Genomic DNA, 24,280 nt, shown 5'->3' on the forward strand with positions numbered 1-24,280 from the left:
ACCACTTCCTCCATTTCATTCAATCAGGTTATAGGGCCAGCCAAGGAAAAGAGTCTGTCCCATCCCATCCCTCCACCGATGCAATGCAATCTGCTGTCCATGTTGGAAGATACCCCCCCATTGATGGTATATAACCTTGGACAATCTATTTTGAGATTTTATTAACATGGTTGTCGGAGGAGCAGTTCTCTGCTGTTCAAATGGAAAGGTATGTCATAATTTAGGTGTCCCTCAGATTGCTGTGGCCGCCTGCCCTATTTAGCATCTATATTAGCTTCCTATGGAATATAATAGAAGCATGTATGGGTGGCCTGGTATTCATATGCAGATATTCAAATTTGTCAACTGATGGTAAGCCTAACAGAATGGATACCCTTTCGGGTTACCTAAGGGCAGTGAGTGGTTGGATTTGTAGCTTAATGCGAGTAAGACAGATTATCATCTTTGGCGGGCCTGGAAATGCTTGAACATTCACTCTTCTCTGCCAGATTTCTTTCCAGAGGACATTTCCATCAAAACCCAAGTGAGACATCTATGCATGATCTGGACTACTGTAACAGCCTCTATCTTAATCTGCCTGCCTCCACTCTCCGCCCTCTGCAACTTATCCAGAACAGAACTGCGAGACTTGTCCTTGGCCTCAAGCCCAGGGACCGTATCTTTCCAGGACGGAAATCTCTTCACTGGCTCCCAGTGGCTGCGAGGATTAAGTTCAAAACCCTCTGCATTGTCCACAAGGCCTTCTGGGGCCTGGGACCTAAATACCTCCAACTCTCTCTTCCTAAATATCTTCCTTCACGAGCCCTTCGCTCATCCGTCTCCAACTCCCTCATGGTCAGCCGCTTCTCGAAGCAACGAGCTGGGGGTAGATCTCTCTCCGCAGCAGGGGCCTCCCTCTGGAACAGCCTTCCTGCCTCCCTGAAACTTGAGGAGAACCATCTCCGGTTCCGGAAGCACCTCAAAACCTTCCTCTTCGCTTCTGCCTTCTCTCTCCCTCTCCCCTGCTAATCCTGCTCAACTCCCCACTGAATTCAGCACTAAACCTGCATCTGGGCCACTCTCAGCAACCTCGGTCCAGGGCCCAGCCACTCTCCACTTGCACTGCCTCCCTGGCTCCCCCTGCACTGTGGGACTGTCACTGTATCCCTACAGCCCCTTTCCCAGCACTTGCTCTGCACTTACCTCGCACTTGCCACCAGCTGGCCCTTTTTATTTATTATTTATTATTTTTTACGCTACTTACCTTGTACTGCACTTCCCCCCCCACCTCCTCCCCCCTGCACTTCCTCCTTTTCCCCTTACCTCTGCACTTGCGCGATCTGAATGACACCTGGCCTAGTAGGATCGTTTGTCTGTTTTCCCCTTGTTTCCCTCCCTCCCTGCCTCGTCGCGCCTTGAAACACTTGTGTATAGGCGCGTTACAAATACCATATCATATCATATCATATCATGATCCTGAATGATGAAATGTTATTTCCTCTGCCACTCCCCAAGTTCAGGCTGCTATCAATGGAGTCTTCTTTCTGTTGCCCAAATGTACACCTTTGCTTTAATTCATTCCCAGGGCTAACTTAGCCCGAGTGGAGGGTGCTCTGGCCCAGTCAAGCCTGGACTCTTGCAATACCCTTTTTATACAGACGTCGGAGCTATTTACTGCAGTGTATTCAAGTTGCGCAAAATTCTGCAGCTAGGTTAATAGGGAGCGTAAGAAAAAAGGACCATGGTAGTGATCTGACAAAGAGGTTCCCAAAATTAAAATTGGTTATTTTCAGGCATAGAAATAAGAAGATTGTGCCCCATTTGTCTGCGTGGCCACTGTCCCACGGACTGATGGCGGTTACTCATTGGCACAGAATCAGAATTGGCTCAACAGGTACAAGTTTCATGTTTGTGGAACAATTTGTCTCTGCAAGTAAAGTTAGACTCCAACATTTCACCTTTCAGGTCTCACCTAAAGACGCTTTTGTGATGTGGAGTGACATTGGGTCATCGTTTTTATGTTGTTTTAGTCTGCAGTGTCTATCAGTGATCGGCGACTTGAGACGATTAGTTCTGATAGAGGTGCCTACAAACATTTGTATTTACTTACTTATTTTGAGGAACGTTGATCTAGAGATTTTTAGGAATAAACCTCCCTTGAGGTTCCTCTGTTAGCACAGACATTCTAAGTCTGGAAGGAGGTTGGTGGTCATCCCACAACACAATGTCTAGAAGCATTCTCGTATCCTATCTAAGGCCACAGTTCACCCCAGCAGTCTTAAAGCAGCATATCGAGCGGTAATTGAGTCGCACAATAGCCCACTCAAATCAAATAAGTATCAATTAGAGCTTCAGTTTAAGACACATTTGTGTTTGTTCAAGTCCTTGAAAATGGAAATGTATCATAAAATATGAAAATGCACCAAAATGCGTGTGCCAGTCAATATGATGGTTATTTTCTTCTTCCTCCACCCTACTCACTGCCCCTACAATGATTGAGGCCTTACAGATCTGGACGGATGCCGCTCATTTCAGTTCTGCTAAATTGTATTTGCTTACTAACGTAATGCAGAAAGGTATGGTGGTGCAACGGGCGGCCATGGCAGTGTCACTCCCGATGGTAGCCAAAGAAGGTGCACCATGGAGCTGTGCCTGGATATGTACATATGCATTTAGTCTATATAAGGAGGAGGGGAAAACAGTGGAAAATAGGAATTACATTCACATACCTCCACTCCATCTTCCCCAGTGTAGCCACAGCGAGTGACTCTGCATTCTGGCACACCAAACACAGTCATTACTGCACTTGTCATGAAGTGAAGCTTCCTCAGATCTTCTTGCACGCCTTCCTGTAATACTAGGGCCATCGAAGGACCTGCAAAACCCAAGAAACAATCTTTACGAGGAGATCTGCAAGTGAAAGGTTGAAAACCATCTGCACACATTCCCAAACACCCTACACCATTAAACAACATTCTATAAGGTTGGCTATTGTAACATGATAAACCAGAATGCGTTTTTGGGCTATTAACAAGGGGGAAGGCCTGAGGGGAGTACAATCAGCTTGAATAAGAGTACAAGATCAATACCATCATTTCTGCATATCCTTTTCTTATACAGAGGTCTAAAGTTCAACTGTTGAACACGTGCTTTCAGTGAAATTGGACTGCACATCAAACATAGAACAGATCATGACATCTTTGTATAATAAAACTGTATGCAGTTTCATTGCATGCATGCATTGCTTGTATACATGCATGCAGCAGGAAACGAACCACAGATGTGCAGCATCTTATGCATTGTCACCAACTAATTCTGCAATGATACTATAAAACTATTACAATGGGTGTAACTTTTGTCTGACATGGGGATGGCTCGAGGGCAAATGCCTTAAGAGAATCAGTACGAAAGCAAACGTGTCGCTAAGCCAGATGTTAATCTGCTACTGTACATTCATTATGCTGAGAAAACAATTTCTGTGAATCGCACTTCCCGCCACCAGACTGCGCTCACCAGAAGGTCTCAACTGCGGATTTAAAACTCACTAGGGGTTTCCTCACAGGCTCGTTTCTCGCCATCCGATGCTACCAACGGCCTTTACAGTTAGAGCGCAAGCCCCACAGCCTTCCTCCTGCACCACTCTGAGGCCCTGTGTGCAGGGCTAGACTTGGGGCCTCGCTCTTCTCCACGCCGGGCCTTACGAATACCAGTTCTTAAATATAGAAACCATTTAACTAGTCATTATCGGCTGCCCGCCAGGTGGTTGAGCTACAAAATATCACAGTGGCTTTCACTTCAATAGCTGTAGTCCAAATCCATTCACAATACTTGCAACAGATAGCTCGCTGAGCAGTTTTGAAAGGTGCTCACAGTACTTGCAAATTTTGCCAGGAGTTGTCCCCATACGGACCACCAATGACCACTTTTCCTCCAATTGTTCACCGCGTTGCTGTGGGGATTAAGTTGCAGGAGCTGTGTTTCTCTGCCGGCTTCTCCTTCCACACAACACAAACGGTGAAAAGACTCTCCAGACCACCAATGACCACTTTTCCTCCACTTGTTCTCCAAGCAGATTTACCGATTAGGCCAAGACTGTAGCTCTAGTCTTTGGGCCTAAAGCTGCCAGTTTTCTCAAATTCTGATTTTTAACGCTTGCTTTGATAATATGGAGGCACAACTCATTTATAAAGCTGCACTGCCTTGGAAACAAGCAGCAAAAAGCTTTCAGATGCCTTCACCATCAGATGTTAAACTGCTCATGGGAGTAAAAACTGGCACATTGCCAATGTTTCTAAATTCTATTTTATTGACCGTTTCACTATTGTGGGGGCTGAAATAAGTCACTTCTTTCAACATATATTTTTCTTTTCCACGGTTGCACGCTCAAGAGACACCATGATGTACTTTTATCAGGTTCGCTTTTCATCTTTCCTGTGCTGTTGAATCACTGATGTTACAATTGTTCGAGTTTTGGCACAGAATCTATTGGCACCACTGGGGCTTCTACAAATCGTTCGAGCTGCGAGCTTGCATTCCTATGCCCACAAGGGTTTCCCTGGCGTATATTCAGATGCAAGTCTGCATCTCCACAGTGACGGATTTGACGGTGGGATACAACTAATATTCCAAACTTAACCCATCACACCGCTTAAAATACAAAAACATTTTGAGACCTCCTCTACAGCACTTCAAATTTGCTGGGATCTACAGATAGACTACATTGATATATATGATATGATATGGCATTTATAACGTGCCTATAGGCGCGACGAGGCAAGAGAGTGGGAACAGAGGAAAGACAAAGACAACAATCTTACTAGGCCAGGTGACATTGAGATTGCGCAAGTGCAGGGGAGGGGGGGAAGGGTAAGTGCGGGGGCAAAGGGAGGAGGGGACAGTGCAATACATAGGATCAACCAGTAAGAATAAATAAAAACAATAGGTAAAAGTGCTGCCAGCTAGTGGCAAGTGCAGGAGTAAGTGCGGACATCAAGTGTCAAGAGTTGGTGTTGCCCGATAGGCAGTGCAGGTGTGCAGCTGGTGGGGGAGGGGCCCTGGGCCCGAGATCAGAGGGTAGCCAGGTGACCACTGCAAGTTCCGTCAGGAGTTCAGCAGGGGAGAGGAGGAGAGAAAGCAGAACAAAAGAGGAAGGTCTTGAGTTTCAGGGAGGCAGGAAAGCTGTTCCAGAGGGAGGCCCCAGCCGAAGAAAGAGATCTACCACCAACTCGTTGCTTGGAGAAGCGACTGACCCTGAGGGAGTTGGAGGCAGATGAGCGAAGAGCTTGAGAAGGACGATATTTAGGAAGAGAGAGTTGGAGGTATTGAGGTCACAGGCCCCAGAAGGCCTTGTGGACAATGCAGAGGGTTTTGAACTTAATCCTCGCAGCCACTGGGAGCCAGTGCAGAGATTTCAGTCCTGGACAGATACGATCCCTGGGCTTGAAGCCAAGGACAAGTCTCGCAGTCCTGTTCTGGATGAGTTGCAGAGGGTGAAGAGTAGAAGCAGTGAGATTTAGAAAGAGGCTGTTGCAGTAGAGAACCAGAGCTCCGGAGGCAGTGAGCTTATGGGTGAAGGAGAGGAAAGGAAGAAAACCTCTAAGGAGGTGCAGCTGGTAGTGTGACTTCTTAGAGACGTCAGATGTGAGGAGAGAAGGAGAAAATGGAGTCGAAGATGACCCCGAGGTTTTTAGCCTCACAGGTGGGAGAAGGAAGAGGGCCAAGAGAGGCTGGCCAGAGAGCGACAGGAATGGAAGGAGCAGGTGTGCCGATGAGGAGAATCTCAGTCTTACTGGCATTAAGGCAGAGATTGTTAGAGGCACACCACTCATGGATAGCAGACAGACAGTCGGACATGATAGAAGGAGAAGAGGTGGCAGAAGGGATCCTGAAAATGAGCTGAGTGTTGTCCGCATAGCACTGAAAGTTGGGTCAGAGAGCAGCAATGCGGTGGGCATGAAGCGCCATTTATTGGTTGAACAGCCAGGGAGAGAGGTTAGACCCCTAGGGAACACCACAAGTAGAAATAGAGATAGAGCAGAGGAAGGACCAAAGTTGGACCTCAGAGGGTCGATCGGAGAGGACAGAGGACAGCCAAGCCAGGGCCTCATCGGTGATACCCAGGTTATCACAGAGACGATTGAGCAGGATGGCATGGGTTACAGTGTCAAAGGCAGACGAAAGATCTAGTAAAATGAGGACACAGGGGGTATTGGAGTCAAGGTTGGAGAGCAGGTCTTCATGGATGTTCAGGAGAGCAGTTTCCATGCTTCTGGCAGCTCTGAAGCTAGACTGATGGTCATGGAGACAACCAACCAATTCAGTATGAAGATTAAGCTGGAAGATGGCCAGCTTTTCCAGGAGTTTTCCCAGGAAAGGAGTGATGGAGATTGGGCGTAGTTAGCCGGGCAGACGAGGTCGGCTGTGGGTTTAAGAAGAGAGTGCTTCAGGGGGGGGGAGGGAAGACTCCAGTGGCAAAGGAGTGGTTGCCGAAGTTAGCCAAAGCAGGAGCCAGGGAAACCCCCTCTCACGTATTTTCGTGTAGGTAAGTAGACCCCTTCACATGTGTTCAAACGCTATGTGTAGATGTAGATGTAGAGCCCAAGAATGATTCTGCTGTTTCCTGGAAATTAGCTGCCTGGGTCGGACTGGCCTGTCGCCCAAGGGCCCCGTGCTCCTTGTAGCTCAGTCTGGTCAGTAGAGTGTCCCATACGATTAAAGAGGGCGGGCAAGGGTCTTTCCAAGCCAGGACCAGGAATGTCCATGCTGCAAAGAGCACAGTGTGTATGAACCTCCGTGTTGAGCGTGTCTCGTGCCAATCCTCATAGTGGATCCCAAATAGCATTTGACCCGGCATCAGAGGAACGCCAGCCCCCCCCCCCCCCCGATCCCAATGATCCTACAGTGTATTGATTAATCTTTGGTCCTTCAGGTAAATCAACAGAAAAATATAATGGGGTGGACCAGTAGATAGAGTATGACAGGGTTCTCTAATTCAATTTATTTTTAAATATAATTTTATTTAAGCATTACAAAAATATATGTATATCATTACAAATCTCCAATACATACAAATAACATAAAATCAATATCTACATCAAACTAGTACACATTTCAGCTCACACTAGAATTAAGAATAGTCCAAACATTAACCAACAGCTAATCATGGGTTAGATCCCCGAATCCATCTTCATCTGCTCTTAACCCATGATTAGCTGACTGAGCTTGACTTTAAGGACCTTTATTCCAATTCACAAGTAACAAACTCATCTTGCATTGAAGAGAGACCGATGGGTCTTTGAGAAGTGTGCATGCCAAACAAACCTAGAGGCCTTGATAATGACCAAATTGGTCGTACACGTGTCGGCTATACTTATGGACTATTGCAAGACTTCAATACAAGAATACTATTGCACAAATTAATGTTTGGACTATTCTTAAGATTCACAAAATCAAACAAATGCACTGTTAATTTTGGATCAACTTATGAGAATACTAGTTCCAAGCGCGGAGGCAGTCTCATAACAATTCGAATTACAACTTCACTGCAATCTGAACCGTTTCTGGGAGGTTCACAGTTATTGAGACTCCCGCTGCTGGATCCTTGACTCTTTTTTTCAATTAAACACTCAATAGGTTTGGTAAACAGCGCACAGTAACTCGTATCTAACGCATAACTGAGTTTTTCCTGTACCTTGAAAATAGGCCTACGAAGAGTTGAAATAAATATTCTGAAGAGAAGTAGGACTGGGTTAGCCATCTCACTTTCTCTCTCTTACTGTTATGATAAGACCTATACTTTTAGACTCAGTCTTCACTCCCATACAAACTTTAAAGAAATGTCTCAAAGTGGGCTGGGGATAAGACATGTTTTTTCTTTTTCTTTTATTTTCTTCGGTCTTTTGAATTTTCTTTCTTAGAAGCTTAAGGTTTTTTGCATTGTAAAACCAAATGCTTAATAGAAAATAAATAATAAAAGAAAATATAGGGGTTACCTTAATCTATGGTCCTTCAGGTAAATCAACTGAAAAATATAATAGTGTGGACCAGTAAATAGAGGATTACAGGATTCTCTAATTCAATTTTTTAAAAGAATATAATTGTATTCAATTATTACAAACATATATGTATATCATTACAAATCGCCAATACATACAAATACCATAGATAGGTATTGATTTTATGGTATTTGTATGTATTGAAGATTTGTAATGATATACATATATTTTTGTAATGATTAAATAAAATTATAGTTACAAATAAATTGAATTAGAGAATCCTGTCATCCTCCATCTACTGGTCCACAGGACAGTGTCCACCCAGGTCTCCTGTGCACGTGACCCCTGTATGCCTGTGCCCATGACTTCATGACCATGACAGAGATGCCCTAGGGGATTGTTGGTGTGTACCATCGGGGCGCGCTGCCCTCAGCAGAGGGTGTAGTTGGTGCTTCCCCAGGGACTTTCTCCCATGATGGCGGGCTCCTCCATGGCCCTTTAGCGTTAGAGGGTGGGCTGCATGGAGTGCTCCTCCCACCCCTTAGAAGTTGCGTGTGGTAGCCAACTGGGGCCTGTTTGGTGGTTGCTGGATGACGGGTTCCCCCCAGTGTCAGGCTCATCTGTGGGCCTGGAAGGGGACTGCCTTAGCAGGCCGCTGGTCCCAGTGTTGCTCTCAATGCTTTCCCTGTCCCGCCTGGGCTCCCATAAGTGTCACTGCCTCATTCAGCCCGACACAGCACACAGAATCCCCCTGACTGAGGGACTCACTGGCTGAGGTCTGGTGATCCCGGGACGCCAGTCTGTTGGATAGGGCCGGGGTGGGTCTGCGCACTTCAGCACTGCTCCTCTGCTCGGTGATCTAGTGTGTGCTGTGCTTGGGGTGGATGCCCGCCTCAGCCCAAGTTGCGGTCGGCACACGCTGCGTCCCTTGCCTGCTGCTGCCCCAGGGGGGCGGTGTAATTCCCCAGGCAGCCTCTCGCCGAGTGGCGCCTACTAGGACGCAGAGGCGAGCCTTCCCCTGGTGTCGGCTGCTGCTGTCGGGGTGTTGGGCCGATGGAATCCGCCGCATGTCCGCTCCTTTCAGCTGCGAATTCCAAGAGATCGGAGGCCCCAGTCAAACTCTGCTTCTGTTGGTGAAGTCTGTTTGTACTCCGACAGCTGTCCCCCGCTTTGTGTTCATGAACGGGGCGTTGTGTTCATCAACGGGTGGATTTACTGGATGATAGCATTGCGCCGTAAGTATCAGGCGCCAGAGCTCATCTAGTTCCCCCCCATTACGCTCAGGCTCCCAAGCGCCCCCACCCGGGACTTTTAAATATTTAAATCCCATTCAGGTGCAGGCCTGGAGAAGCAGCAATGGAAGCAGCAGAAGCAGGAAGGAGAAGGAAATGCTGCTGCCGTGTTGAAAGCAGGACGCAGCGTTGAAGTAGCAGAGGTCAGCAAACCAGAATGTAGCAGACGTGCAGCGGGGGGGACCCTAAATAGTAGCTGTCCCGTGGGAGAGAGAAGCTCTCCTGGCCCTGCGTGCTGCTTCGGTGTGTGGCGTTCATCGCAGTGCTAGTGGAGCAGAAATAGCTCCAATTACAGGAAGCGCAAGCAACGGAAACATTACCAGAGCTGTCAAGATGCCTGTGCAAACCCGACAGAAGACGTAACAGTAACAGTGGTTCCAACGGCGACGCACAGAAGGACCAGTGAGTTGGCCTCTGTCAGGTAACCCGGAGGGCTCCGAAACAGACCACTGGCTCAAACAAAACCTTTTGAATACCAAACTATTGAATTGAAGCAATTTGAGTGCAACGCTTATCTTAACAGAGATTGAGTTAAAGAATATTGCAGCAATCATTGTCAAAGCCAAAAGGGGACAATATATAAACACAGTATAGAAGAATGTTGTAACCAGCATTGCCTAAGACAAAGAGGCATTTAAAGGAAACCAAAGGAGACAGAATAAAAGCACTCCTTATGACAGTTCTCAAGGGGGAGAGAAATATAATCTGCATTGCCTGGGGCACATTAATTGGTGTGAAAGACATTGTCAATGTTTAACGCATCCTTGTAGAAGAAATTATTAACTCATTGTGGTTGTTGAATCCATGAAACAATTGATTTAACTTTTCCCATTGAGGATTTGAAAATAAGACAATTATATTGCCAAGTGAAGAACCTATGGAATGAACAAAACTTTGCGTCATATTTCAAGTGCAACTTGGCTATTGAAAGAACTTTCTTGCTTTTGACTTTTGGTTGGAAACATCCTGAATTGATCCAGGAGAATGGTATTTCTCACACAGACACGTAGCGTAGTGCATCAGGTTTTTCAGACTGCAGCATGGATTGCTCTTAGGCCCGGTGGCTCTCAATGATCTGTCTTCCAGGCAAACTGCTTGCTCGTTCTTCCACCGCTGTGCATGCTGGTTCCTGAAGTCCTTCAGGACAAGAAAGCAACTGGTCAGCACTGTGTAGTACATGCATGGAGCAAGGCAAAGTGCTACATATTTCAAACATGCAGGCACAGGTGAAGGGAGAGTGACTGGGGTCTTTCCAACTCCCAAACCCTGCTTTGGGGGGCAGGACAGGCTCTGATGAAACCTATGGTAGGCTTCCCACCCCAGGCTGACAGGATCAGATCCCTGATCTGGTCACATCCTACAAAATAAACTAACATGACTAATTCAAAATACAAAAAAGAAGGTGGGTGAGGCGCTAATTAGACACACCTGCTCAACAGCCTCCCTGAAGATTATTTGAGATAAGAAAGCGCTAGGAGGAGAACAACTACAGACCACAGAACTGCAGCTGAGGGATTTAACCCTGTTATTACTGAGTACCTGATTTGCAGCAAGGGATCTAACCCTGTTATTACTGAGTACCTGATTTGCAGCACAAGGGATCTAACCCTGTGAATATTTGTCCATTTTGGGATTTGACCCAGCTACTTATTATATTTTTTGCAACAGGTTCAGTTGACCAGGACCGGGAGTGCGCGCCTCACCCACCTTCTTTTTTGTACTAATTCAAAATATACTCCCATCTTTTACTATGTGCGGATAGATGGCAGGCAAGCAATATGCTTTATTTATTTTTTTTTAACATTTTTTTTTTTTTTTTAAGTATCATGAGATGTTCCAGCAGCAGTATAAAGAAAAACTGGTCATCTCAGATACAAACAGAACAGACAACATCAAAGTATTTACACAAATCCCATGAGACTTGCTTAAATCTAGTCTTTCAGTAACAGCCATGTGACATCTTTTCACCCTCCCCCCAACTGCACTACTCCCCCCATCTAGCACTTCTCCCTCCCTCTTCGCCGAACATGCGAGATCGGAATGACACAAGGCCTAGTAAGATCGTTGTTCTGTCCTCCTTCTGTTTCCCCCTCCTTGTCTTGTCCCGCCTAGAAACACTTGTGTACAGGCGCATTATAAATGACATATCATATCAAATTCCATACACCATGATCTTCAATATCTTTAAATTGCTCCTCCCCATCCTCTGCATCCAGTTAGCTAAGAATGTGGTCCCTTTGTGGCTCAATTGAGAGAATTATATGTGTTGGTATTTGTGATAGATTTGTATTCATTAGAGCCACACTAATGATCAGAGCGCCTTTTAAGTAGGGCTCACTGCTCGTTCTTTAATCCTGTGTGCGCGTCATCTACCTGAACATGAGGCTGTCTGATGAAACACTTTCCTGGGCCGTCCTAGTCTTCTGTGAGCGGACCAAGAGATAGCCTGCATGTTGTGGGTCGACCCCTCTCCCAGGCAGGATGATTCCTTTGTATTTGCAGGGCTGTTCGCTACATTGATACAAAGATTTGTGGCTCTCTGTGATGGTTATTGCGACAGAGCATACTGGAATGACAGAGAGGAAGATGCTGGAGCTACCAAAGGTGCACCATGTCACCCTCCCATTGACTGACAGTATTTGCTTCAGCTTTAAAACATTTGAGCTTGAATGAGTGGGAGATCATTCATACCCTGCTGCTCCTCAAGTGTAATCCCCTGCAGTGGGGTACAGTTTCTCTGGCCCCATGCACAGTTCTAGTCATCAGGCTAGCCGGAGAGAATAAAGTGCATAAGCAAGGAATATCCTCCAGCTTGGTCTGCTTCAGAACAGCCTAAATGACTAGCTCTGCTGTTTCATGAATCCAGAGTTGCTCAATACTACCTAGCAAAATCGCTACATTGAGCAGAGTCAGCCATTCATCTGCTCTGGGAGGCAAAACTACCTAGCAAAAACGCTACATTGAGCAGAGTCAGCCATTCATCTGCTCTGGGAGGCAAAAGAAGCAAGACTGCTTCTCAGATGCTAGTCGCAGGGTCTGCGCAGCACCATTTAACATAGGCCGCAATCGCGGATGACTGACTCATGATTGCAAAGATGCTCCAAGGAAGGTAGTATACTCCTAGGTAGTGCCTCGTTCAGAGGAAGCCATAATTTCTTTTTACAACTTTATTATTTTGATAAAATTACAATAAACAAAACACTGGGTAGTGTCAGCATTGGTTCCTCAATCGCGTATACACGGGAATCATGTGGAACATTGTACAAGTTAAACCTCAAGGCATAGGTCAGTGTGGCCGATCTGAGGCGGGACACCTCCCCAGCCCTCATCCATTAGTTACCCTCTCCCGCCCATGCGCCCCACACCTTTTGGAATTTCTGTGGGCAGCCTCGGGCATTATAAATACGCTGTTCTAGAGACATACATCTGTTCATTTCCACCGTCCATTGATTGAGTTGTGGGTGGTCCGCAGACACCCACATTGTTGCAATAGTATTCTTTTGACAGTCCTAGTGCGGTGGACAGGAACGCCTTCTCATATCTCGTGAACCCAGCCTCGCCCCAGATACAAAGTATAGCTAGTTTAGGAACACAAGGGACCTCTGATCCAATCATTGCCGACAGTTTTTGAATGCATTTCCCACAGAACTCTTGTATCTGAGCACATTCCCACAGGAATATTTTATATTGAATCAAGCGTAATCTGGCAGCCATTCCAATCTCTCTTGGGAACATAAGCGCTTCGACCCATTCTTCCGACTCTAGTATCCCCACCACCCAGTTTCATCCCCCGGGGTACTGTACAGCTCCCTGTAGTAGGCTGCGAATGCACCTGCGATCTCCTCAACCCCAGTTAGTATTGCATCACTGGAGTCCTGTATAGCAGATACCTGTTCCCTCACCCCCTCTCTTTTCCAACCATGCCAGCATCTTCCCAGCCTTATCCCCAGACTCTTGGACCTGGCTCCATATTGCCCAGTGTGCCTGTCTCGCATTATCTAGTGCTACATTGTTCAGAGTGTCCTGTGCCGTGACCAGGGTCTCCCATGTAGCCTGGCAACCAGAGGCAAGGAACCCCGCCTCTGCCTTTAAAGCCTGGTTTTCCACCTCTTCTACTTCTCGTGTGTGTTTCTTCTGTGCGGCTGCTATCAGTGGTATTGCCTCCCACCGGAGTACTGCCTTAAAACCTTCCCAAAAGTACAACTGGGCTATCTACATACCCTTCATTCTCGGTAAAGTATTCCATAGTTTTTTGGGACAAGCCCTCCATCACTTCCGGAACCACTAGGTAATATGCGTTAAGCCGCCACATTGCCGCTGGTCTAGTTCAGCCATTTCTCAGTTCAATGTGAGTGGCGAGTGGTCGGAAATCCCTCTAGCCAGTTATTTGGCAGATACAAGTCTGTGTGCGACCCCTTGGGGATGAAAGAAGTAGTAGATGCATGACACTGAGCTATATGCATTCGAGAAAAAGGAATACCCTGCCTTAGATTCGTGCAACAGTCGCAATGCATCCACTAAGCCCATGCTGTGGTAAATGATCTTAATTTAGTGGTGAGGGATGGGTTCCTGCTTCCCAGGTGTCTGCGGTCTGCCCTAAAATCCATGACTTCACTGAAATCTCCCCCATCACTCACGAACATGCTGTGTCTAGGAGTAGTTGGGCTTGGGGGTCGTTCAGCAATTCAAACGCCAGAGGGGTGGGGCATATACGGCCATCACCCCCCACGTATTACCCCACAGCTCCCCTTTGATTGACACGCATCTTCCCCAGGGGTCTGCTCTAACTTCTGTAATGTGGAAGCGAATCCTATTGTGAATTAATATCAGCACCTCTCTCACTCCCCTTGAGAAGCCTATATGATATGCTTTGGTGTAGTTTGTCCTTTCAAACATTTAGTACTTGCTCCGCATGTGTCTTTGTGAGGAGCGCTACATCCGGGGTGTGTCTATTCAGACACTGGCGCTGTTTAATGCTGGAGCCCAGTCCTTTAACATTCCATGTCAACAAGGAGATTTTCCCATCAGCCATCATCCCGCCAGAGAACTAATTGGGCGTCCCAGACCGGGGTTCTTCCTCCAGCCCTGATCCAGGTCATCCCCTTAATCCGCCGTCCCTTTATAAGCAACCAATCTTCCCAGTGCCTAACCATTACCCAGTCGTACCTTACATAAAAATTCCCTTCCCCAACAGAACAATAACCTGACAAACTCGCCCTGAGAGTCCCCTTGTATCCCACCCCAAACCCCCCCCCCCCCAACATGAAGCACCTGTCGCCTAAAATCGCACCAACGGCTTCAAAAAAACAGTGAAAAACATCTTTGCGGAGGCCGCTAAAACAGTGTCAATGGCCCATACTGATTCTGTGGCTGCTACTTCATTACAGTGTTCTTCAGTGCGCAACTAGACTTCACGTGGTTGTTTCCCCAGCCATTGCATCCCTTTTTGAATCGAGCTTCATTCCCTGCCGACTGTTCCGGAGGTTGGTTACGATCTGCGTCCAGCAGGCCGTTCTGGGCCGGTTTGCCTTGCAGTACTGCTCTTGTCAGTTTGGATCCTGGTCCTGACAGGACCCGAGTCTCTAGCCAAGACCATGCCTCCTTCGGGTTGTACAAGAAATGAATGGACCCTCCATGTTGCACCTTAAGTTGGGCCGGGAAAAAAAGGGCGTATTACATGCTAAGTGAATGCAGTTTTCTTTTGATTGAGTAGTATGACTGCGGTGCCGTTTGGAATTCCCTGGTGTAATATGGGAAGAAGCCCACCCGGTGACCATTGTAGGTGATGGGCCCTTTGTCCCTTACAAATTGCAGTAGGGTGCCCTATCTCGATAGTTCAACAGCTTTGCTATTATCATGTGCGGGGGCGCTCCCTGGGTGAGTCCGCCTGTTGGGACCCTGTGCGCCCGCTGAACTGAGAAGAATTTTGGAGAGTCTCTTTGGTGCAAACAGGTCCGCTAGCCAATCCTCCAGAAAAAGTTCCATCCTGAGGCCCTCTTCCAGCTCAGGCACACCGACCATGCAAAGGTTGCTTGTCGTGCCCTGCCTTCACTGTCCTCTGCCCTATTCTCCAGCTGGGTGAGCTTTTGGGTGACCGACATAAGCTGTATCGCCAGTCGTTGGACTGCACCATCAGTGTCAGAGACGCATTGTTCGACATCTCCCATTATAGATGCCAGGTTCCGTAGATCCTGGTGCAGGAAGGATACCTCTGACGCGAGGTCATCACCAGCATTTGCGCAGCACACCGTCAGCCCAAGATGACGTCCCGGCTTCAAGACGGCACAAAACAGTCCCCCTTGACCAATTTTGCTGGGGAATGCAGCGGCCGAGAGCGGGTGTATTCCACAGTTCATTGGGTCAATAAATGCTTCTCTCCGTACCGGGAATCAGGGTTTGTGCTGCAGGATAACAGTGGACCGGACGGAGCACTTATTGCTCACGTCTTCATGCGCCTGTGGCTCAACAGCGTCCCACCCCAGAGGAAGCCATAATGAAGCATCGCTGGCGGCCCGAACAGAGAGGCATGGAATGGCAGAGATATCTTAGTTTTGACCCCGAATATATTGGTAAATTCAGATGTCAGCACGTCTGGTTGGGGTGTACACTGCAGAGCCATATGGGCTGCACATTGCAGAGAAATAGCCATAGGTGGAAATATGTTGAATATGCATATCAATTGTTTAGAATTGAAAGCAGGGTATTTAACCATCAGAACATTAGCAGGAAGGAGAAATTACTTACCGTGATATTCTTTCTATGGATTCTTCTCCCGCAGATTTTTCATCAGATAGATATCCTCATCCAGCTCTGGAGAAAAGCAATCCATTAAAACAACTGTTCATTGTTGCATCTGACTCAAGATAAACGGGTCTACAGTTTTGTACAAAAATCACCGGAGGGGCATTCATTCCAGGTCACTAGCAGAAGGAGCAAAGGATTTCTGGCAATACTTCCTAGAGCGAAAGATAAAAATGAAGTTGGAATGCATTCCAGTTATATCAACATATTGGGCCTCATTACACGGTAGGCGGTAGCCATGGCGCTATTGGCACCATGGCTACCCCCTTACCGCATTCCGGGTCCGTGTTCCCGGAATAAGAACTTACCGGGTCATTCCGACCTTGGAGGACCCGGTAAATCCCCATTCCGGGAACCATTCCCCATTCCCATTTGAGCCCCCATAGGTCCCTCGTAGTAGGGCGGTAAGGGATTACCGGCACCGGTGCTGGTAATCCCTTAACGCCTACCGTGTAATGAGGCCCAATGAGTGGAATTCAAGATAACTGTCGGACTCCAGCAACTAGCAGGTTAGCTCTTTCTGTTTCCCACACATTGCTGGACTGCTGGTGGCTCTCTACAGATGGATCTTTTTGCTTCCAGACTCAACAGTTGCTGAGGTCCTTCCGTTGGGAGTTGGAACCAGAGACCGCCAACTTGGACATGTTTCTTCAACCCTGACCACTGTTGATGAGCTATGCGTTTCATCCCTTTGCAATGATAGCAAGGGAACTTGGCAGATTTAGCAATGGTCAACCCATGTGGAACTTTGTAAGCATTGTTTCCAGTTATATTATGTTATTGTGATTCATACTGATTCCATTTTCATGGTCCCCAGGCGCTCTGGCGGATCTGAAAAGGAAGGAGGGCTTAATTAGTGGGATTGAGAGGGAAAAAGCTCACAAGAGCTTTCCTGTGCTGTTGGCAGCTTCAGTTCCAAACAAACGGTCACTGCTGGTTTGTTTTAGTTGGTACACGTGTTGTGGTGTTTGGTGTACGAGTGTCTATGGGTGATTTGTGTGTAATTGGTTTAGTTTCCTGTTGGGTGTTGTGCAGTTTGTGGTTAATTAGCTTTTTGCTGCGGTAGTGGTATGAGTATGTTTTACTCATTGTTTGAGTGGGGAGTATCCATGATATTGGAGAGTTTTTTTCTCGGGTTAGTGGAGATGCAACTGTGTCCTTTTGTATTCAAATCGTTTTACTAGAAGTATACAACATATTTCAACTTGACACCATTCTGTGATTTTCCTCCAAGGAAGTTACAAATAACCACATACAAGGCTGCCTTTCATGAAAACTGCAACAACTTTCAAACCTCTTATTCACAATATCAAGGATGTATGTGCCTTCCCTCCCCCACACATCCACAACGCCCTGCCTTCCCCACCCCCTCCCCCATGTCTCTCTCGTCCCTCTGCTTTCAAAATATGTTGTACTTTACGACACAGTAATACGCCTGAGTGCCCTAAACCTCGGAGGGCAGGTGAAGTCCTTGTTGGTTGACTTAACCAATTGCAGAAATCCCTCCCATATCTCAAAGAAACAAGGTAGCTTGTCATGTAAGACGTAAGTCACTTTCTCACATATAAGAAGTCTCCACATTCCACTTATCCAGTCCTCAAGGGATGGAATCCGCCTCGACTTCCACACTGCAGCAATGGCGTTTCTGGCAACTGTCAACATCAGCCTATGAGGCTGAAGTGACCCATCTACCCATGCTCCCTGCGCCAGGTCAGCATACCCAATAAACACACGTTTGGAGCCTCCTCAATCGCTAAGCCTGTAATCTGCTTCAGAACAGACATTCGCTCCCTCCAGTAGGGTTGTAACTTAGGCAGCTCCACCCGATGTGCCGATAGGAACCTGCTCCCCCGCAAACCCTCCAGCAGAGCCCTGTTGCCCCCCCCTCTCTGGGGTGATATATCACCGTACCAACATCTTATAATTTTGTACTGCATATTGGATTCTTACAGTCACTTTGGAGACTCCTCTCCAGATCCCTGACCACTGCTCTTCGTCTACTTATCTCCCGAGATTTCTATGCCACTCCTGTACAAAGGCCGGCAGGCCTTCATTCAGGGATGAGTTTAGACAGCCATACAGCTGCAAAATTAAACCTGATGAACCCCCTGTGAAATATTAGCCTCTCAAACTGCATCAGATACTTCAGTGCCCCTGCTCTGTTGTCCTGTTTACCCGCTCTCCCTACCTCTCTCCCTCCCTCCCCCTCTGGCCCACCCCCTGGCATCCTTGGTCCTCCTTATTCTCTGCTCCCCAGTTTCTACCTTGTTTACCATCTAGTGCTTGCCAACTACCTTGCTGGTTTTCCCAAGGGTTGTGGCATAGCCACAGGAATTTTAAAAGTGCTTTGTAGCTCCGTCCCTCTTCTCGCGCACAGCACGTAATGCAGTCTCTTTGTTGCGTGTCCTCAGGGTTCTGCTTCCAACACGGAGATGGAGCAAGTCTGGAAATGAAGGTGAGCTTGTTTACTGGACCAACATTGATGCTTCTTTTTCTTTGGTGGAGCCTGTGGCTTCTTTCCATAGTATCAGGCAAGTCCCTTCTGGGATGGATAGTCCTTTAACATATAAACAGAATCCTGGCCAGAATGGGGTACAGAAGGCGATAGTGGTAACTGGTAAAAGCAACATGGCACCAATGGGGAGTAGAGACTGGGGCCTTCCCAACCCACTCACTCTGCCTCTGGGGCAGGACTGGATAGCGTGAAAACCCTAGTAGGCCTCCTGCTGCTGGTTGAGACGGGTCCCAATCCCACGCCCCCCTCAGGCCCCGTACCTATAACAATACACTGGTCTCTGCAGAGCCTGTGTTGAGTGTACAGAGTACTGGTTTGAAAGGTGACACAAATTAGCAACTGCCACTTGACCAATCAGAACTCATGTCTGGCCCCGCTGGATGCTAACCGAATTGGGAGAAAAAGTACTGGACATTTCAAAATTAGTGCCATCTGATTCCAAGATGGCAACTTAACCTTAAGTAACCTCAGTCAGAGGAGCAATGCTGGACTTTGCTTACAAATTGTTGACACTTGAGAGATTAATAGATTGTTTATGTAAGCAACAATCACAGTGCTTGCTCACACAATTCAACCAGCTGATAACACTTTATTATTAGAGATCCACAGGTTGTCCAGATGGTGGTAAAAAGGAGGATAAAAAAGGGGCAAGAATAAAAGGAGTAGTTTGGGAATTTGAAGTACTGAGCAAGAGGCGAAGAATAGTTTGTGGCAGAGCAACAAGGAGGGAAACAACGAAGTGCGTGTTGAGAAAGAGGCAGTTAAGACAGGAGGTGGAGGCGCTGAAGAAGGAACAAGTTACTTACCTGCAACTGTTGTTCTCCAGCATGGGTCTGGCATGGATTCACATGCTCATGAATATTCCCCGTCGTCAGGCTGGAAATCCTCGGTAAAGAAAAAATCAGTATCAGTTTCGTTTCTGATCTGTCTTTCCTAGTAGTAACCAATCACTGATCTCTGCGTCATACTGATCACAGCCAATGACTGGCCTCTACCTAAGCCCCGCCTCTGGCAGCCATCTTCAGATTTGGTAGCACGTGAAGTGGCAGTATGACCAAGTGAAGAGCCGCAGAGGGGTAGGCGGGAGGGTTCGCATGTGAATCCATGCCAGACCCATGCTGGAGAACAACAGTTACAGGTAAGTAACTTGTTCCTTCTCCAGCATGGGGTCTGGCATGGATTCACATGCTCATGAATATAAGATTAAATAGCAGTACACACATGCACAACCACGGGGGGTGGTAAAAGGCTCAACATTAAGCAATACAAAAACTCAACATTAAGCATCTATACCTCCTCACCAGGCTCACCTTAAGCGAACAGGTTGCGCAGCACTGCTTGGCCGTCCCTGGACTCCTCCCTGGAATCCCGATCGACGCAGTAGAATCTCGTGAAGGTGTGCGTCGACCTCCACGTAGCAGCCCTGCAGATGTCCAGCAGGGGCACACCAGATAAGAACGCCGTAGTAGCAGTGATCGCTCTGGTCGAATGGGCTCTCGGACGGCCTGGCAGCGGTCGGTTAGCCAACCGGTGACAGTGCATGATGCAGCCAGAGAGCCATCTAGAAATAGAAGACTTCGAGAGAGCCATCCCTTGATTCACAGGTCCAAAGTTCACGAACAGCTGTGATGTCCTCCGGAAACTCTTTGTGCGGTCCACGTAGAACTTCAGCGCTCTAGCCACATCCAGCGAGTGCAAAGTCCTCTCGGCCGGCGACGAAGGAGACGGGAAGAAAACAGGTAACACCAAGGGATCGTTAAGCTGGAAGTCCGACGGCACCTTGGGCATAAAGGAGGGGTGCGTCCTAAGAACCACCCTCGAGGCATGGAAAGTCAAGTACGGTGCTTTGCAGGATAGGGCCTGGATCTCTCCCACTCGTCGTGCGGAGGTAATGGCCACCAAGAACGCAGTCTTCCACGACACAAACTTCATAGGTGCGGAGTGCATCAGCTCGAATGGGGGCCCCATGAGCCTGGTCAGCACCACGTTAAGTTCCCACGCCGGGGCCGGGGCCTTCACCGGTGGGAACGACCGGAACAGTCCTTTCATAAACTCTTTTACCAGTCGATGGGACCACAGGGACGTCCGTCCTGTGGTTCTGGTATATCTGGAGATCGCCGCCAGATGAATCTTAATGGAGGCATGGGCTAGCCCAGCCTTTGCCAGCCATAGCAGGTATGGCAGCACTTGAAGGGACGTAATCCGTAGGGGGTTGATCTTCTGTGCACGGCACCAAATAGAGAACCTCTTCCACTTATGACCGTAGCATTTGAGAGTCGAGGACGCCCTGGCCTTTGCAAGAACCTCTCTGCAATCGGCCGGTATATCGTAGCCTCCAAACTCTAGCGCTGCAGGAGCCAAGCCTGCAGGTTCAGCGACGCCGGGTCGTGGTGGAAGATGGCGCCTCCCTCTCTGGAGAGAAGGTCCGCGTCCGCCGACAGCTTGATGGGAGGGGACGTTGACAAGTCCAGAAGGTCCGGGAACCAGATCTGCCTCGGCCACGCCGGTGCGACGAGGATCATCCTGCACCGGGACCTCTTGAGCTGGTTGATGAGTCGAAGCAGCAACGGCAACGGAGGGAACGCATACAGGTATAGGCCGTCCCAGGGGAACTAGAACGCGTCGCCCATGCTTCTCGGCTGGGGAAACCTGCTGGCGAACCTCTTGCACTTCAAGTTCGTCGCTGTTGCGAACAGGTCGATTTGGGGTTTGCCCCATCGTCGGAGGAGCTGATCCACCTGATCCTGGCGCAGTTCCCACTCGTGACACGCGCGCAGCTCCCTGCTGAGCGAGTCGGCGATGGTGTTGCTTTCTCCTGCCAGGTGGAAGGGAACCAGGAACATCCCCTGGGCCTCCTTGGATAGGGCTGGGGATCTGGTGCCTCCCTGCTTCCGTATGTAAAACATTGTCGTGGTGTTGTCCGTGAAGATCTGCACCACCTTGCCCTTGAGCGACGGGGGGAACGATTTGAGAGCCCAGAACACGGCTCGGAGTTCCAGGACGTTGATGTGCAGGAGCCTCTCCTCCGGGAGCCAGAGGCCTCTTGCGTGGAGATCTCCGGTGTGGGCGCCCCAACCTTCCAGGGAGGCGTCCGTCGTCACCGTTTCCTGGTACGCCGGCGTCTGAAAGTCCTTGCCCGCCGTGAGGTACGCTCGAACGCCCCACCACTGAATCGCCCGCCGGAACACCTCGTTGAGGGGGACCCTGTCTTCGAAGGTGCCCGTCGTCTGTATCCAACGGGCGTCGAGAAATTCTTGAAGAGGGCGCATCCGTGGTCTGCAGAAGTGCACCAGGTAGATGCAAGAGGACATCATCCCCAGGAGGGACTTGATGGACCTCACCCTGGTCACGTCCGTGGCTAGCAGGCGCTGCACTTTGCCTAGAATGGTCTTCGTCCGTTCTTCCGACGGGGCCGTCAGGCGCCTCACTGTATCGAGCTTCGCTCCCAGAAACAGGGCCACCTGCGACGGCACCAGGTGGGACTTCGGGTAGTTTATGGTGAATCCCAGGTTTGTGAGTAGCTGGACGGTCCTCGCAGTGTGTTCGACGGCGAGTTCCCTCGTCCTTGAGCGGATGAGCCAGTCATCCAGGTAGGGGTAGACGTGAATCCCCTGTAGGCGCAGCCACGCCGCCACTGGTGCTAGGCACTTGGTAAAGACCCTGGGGGCCGACTTCAATCCGAACGGCAGTGTTCTGAATTGGTAGTGGCGTCCCTGGACGACGAACCTGAGGAACCTTCGGTGACTTTTGAGGATGGGAACGTGGAAGTATGCATCCTCCAGGTCCAAAGACGATAGCAAGTCGCCTTCCTCCAGCTGTCCCAGTACGTGCTGGAGGGTGACCATCCTGAACTTTTGTGATCTGATGTATTTGTTCAAACGACGAAGGTCCAGGATGGGGCGCCAGCCGCCCATCTTCTTCCTGACGAGGAAGTACCTTGAGTACACCCCGGAGCCCCAGAGCCTCTTCGGGACAAGCTCGATGGCGCCTTTCCTTAGCATCGCCCGTTCTTCCAACAGCAGTTGCGGGACGTGATTTTCCTTCCTGGCCACAGGTGGAACGTGAGGGCACTTCCTCAGGAATTCGGTAGAGTGTCCTCTTGCCAGGGTATCCAGCACCCAACGGTCGGTGGAGATGGACTTCCACACGCCGACGAAATTCGTCAGCTGGCCTCCCACCAGGGTGCTTCGGTGGGGGCCCCGAGACCACGGCCGGTTCAGTCCTGCTTGGAGGTGGAGGCCTTGCCGCCCTGGCCACCTTGCCGACGGTGGCGAGGCGCTCCCTGCTTGCCGCGGCCCCTATAGGCCTCCTGAGACGAGGAGCGCGCCGCCTGGCGGTAGGACAACGAGCCACCGCTGGATCCCTTGCAGGCACCCTGTCTGCCTCCAGAGCTCCAAAAGGGCCGTCGTTGCTGAAGGGCTCCTAGGGCACGGGCCGTCTCTGTGTCCTCCGTTTTTATGGCTTGGAGGGACTCGTCCACCGCCTTCCCGAACAAGTTGCTGCCGTCGAACGGCATGTCCAACACCCTGGTCTGGACGTCCTGACGGAATTCGGTCGCCCGGAGCTAACCCCGTCGTCGTAGGCAAACACTGTTGCCCAGCTGGTGGAACCTGGTATCGGCAATATCGGTTGCCACCGTTATGGCGTGGTCTGACGCCAACTCGCCCTCTTGCAGTATTTCCAGGGCCTCGGACCTCTTGTCGTCCGGCAGGAAGTCCAATATGGGGGCCAGCTTAAACCAGAGCTCCCTGTCGTAACGGGCCACGATCGCCAGGGCATTGGCCGCTTTGATCGTCGTCGCCGCCGACGAAATGACCCGCCGCCCCATGGCGTCCAACTTCTTTCCCTCGCCGTCCGGCGGGGAAGTCGACGTCGAGGCTCCTGTCCCCGCCGCTTTCTTCTTCGCCGCCTCCGAGACGACCGAGTCTGGCATTGGCTGGGCCCTGAGGCACAGGGGAGCGGTTTCGGGGCCCTGGTACTTTTTCTCGTACTGGTCCCGTTTGGCTGGTGCCGTGGAGGGGTTTTTGAGAACCAACAGGCCCTCCTCCCAGATGTCATCGATTAGGGGCACCGCGATGACCGTCTTCCTCTTGGCCTCCCGGCGCTGATAGAGGAAACCTTCTTTTTTCTGCTCCTCCGGGCAGAACTGGAACAATTCGGACGCCCTGGCGATCATGGCGTGGAATGAGCCAATCTCGTCGGGCGGCGACGCCCGTGCGACGGGAGACCCGTTCCATCGTCGTCGCCATCGCCCTCAGAACCCGTCGTCGAGCCCAACGCACCGTCATCTCCCAACTCGTGGGAGGATGAGGATGAGTAGGCCTTACGGGGGTGAGCGGAGGAGAGGGTTGGGTCCTCTGTCGTTTGTTCTGAGGACTTCCCGACGGGCCTCGTTGCGGGTCCTCCGGCCTGGGCCGTGGGAATCTCGTCCTTATCTCAGAGCATAAGGACTGGATGGCAGACAAAATGGCCGCCGAGCCATCCTGAGGCCTAGGATCCGGCTGCGCCGGAAGGGAAGGCCGCTCTTCCTCACCATCGTTGTCTTCCTCGGTTATCTCCCGAGGATCTTCCTGACGGGATCAAACCTTCTCGAATTGGACTTCGAGGTTCCTCACGGCCTCGTTCAGTTCCTCCTCTGAGGCCGACTCTGAGCTCGAGGAGGGCACCGTGCCCCCCCTCGCTTCTTCCATCATGGCGGC

General features: G+C 49.5%; 1 protein-coding gene across 1 annotated transcript in view; it reads right to left on the reverse strand.

Annotated features, from left to right (window-relative positions):
• The window catches only part of AMT (aminomethyltransferase), a 459,623-nt gene that overhangs the window by 97,817 nt on the left and 337,526 nt on the right, over window positions 1-24,280 (reverse strand). The window contains exon 6 of the mRNA XM_069644169.1: window positions 2,709-2,854. Coding sequence (XP_069500270.1) covers window positions 2,709-2,854 — 146 coding nt within the window. The remainder of the gene's footprint in view (window positions 1-2,708; window positions 2,855-24,280) is intronic.

This window comes from Ambystoma mexicanum, chromosome 2p (genome assembly GCF_040938575.1).
Source record: "Ambystoma mexicanum isolate Mex_15411 chromosome 2p, UKY_AmexF1_1, whole genome shotgun sequence".
Lineage (NCBI taxonomy): Eukaryota > Metazoa > Chordata > Amphibia > Caudata > Ambystomatidae > Ambystoma > Ambystoma mexicanum.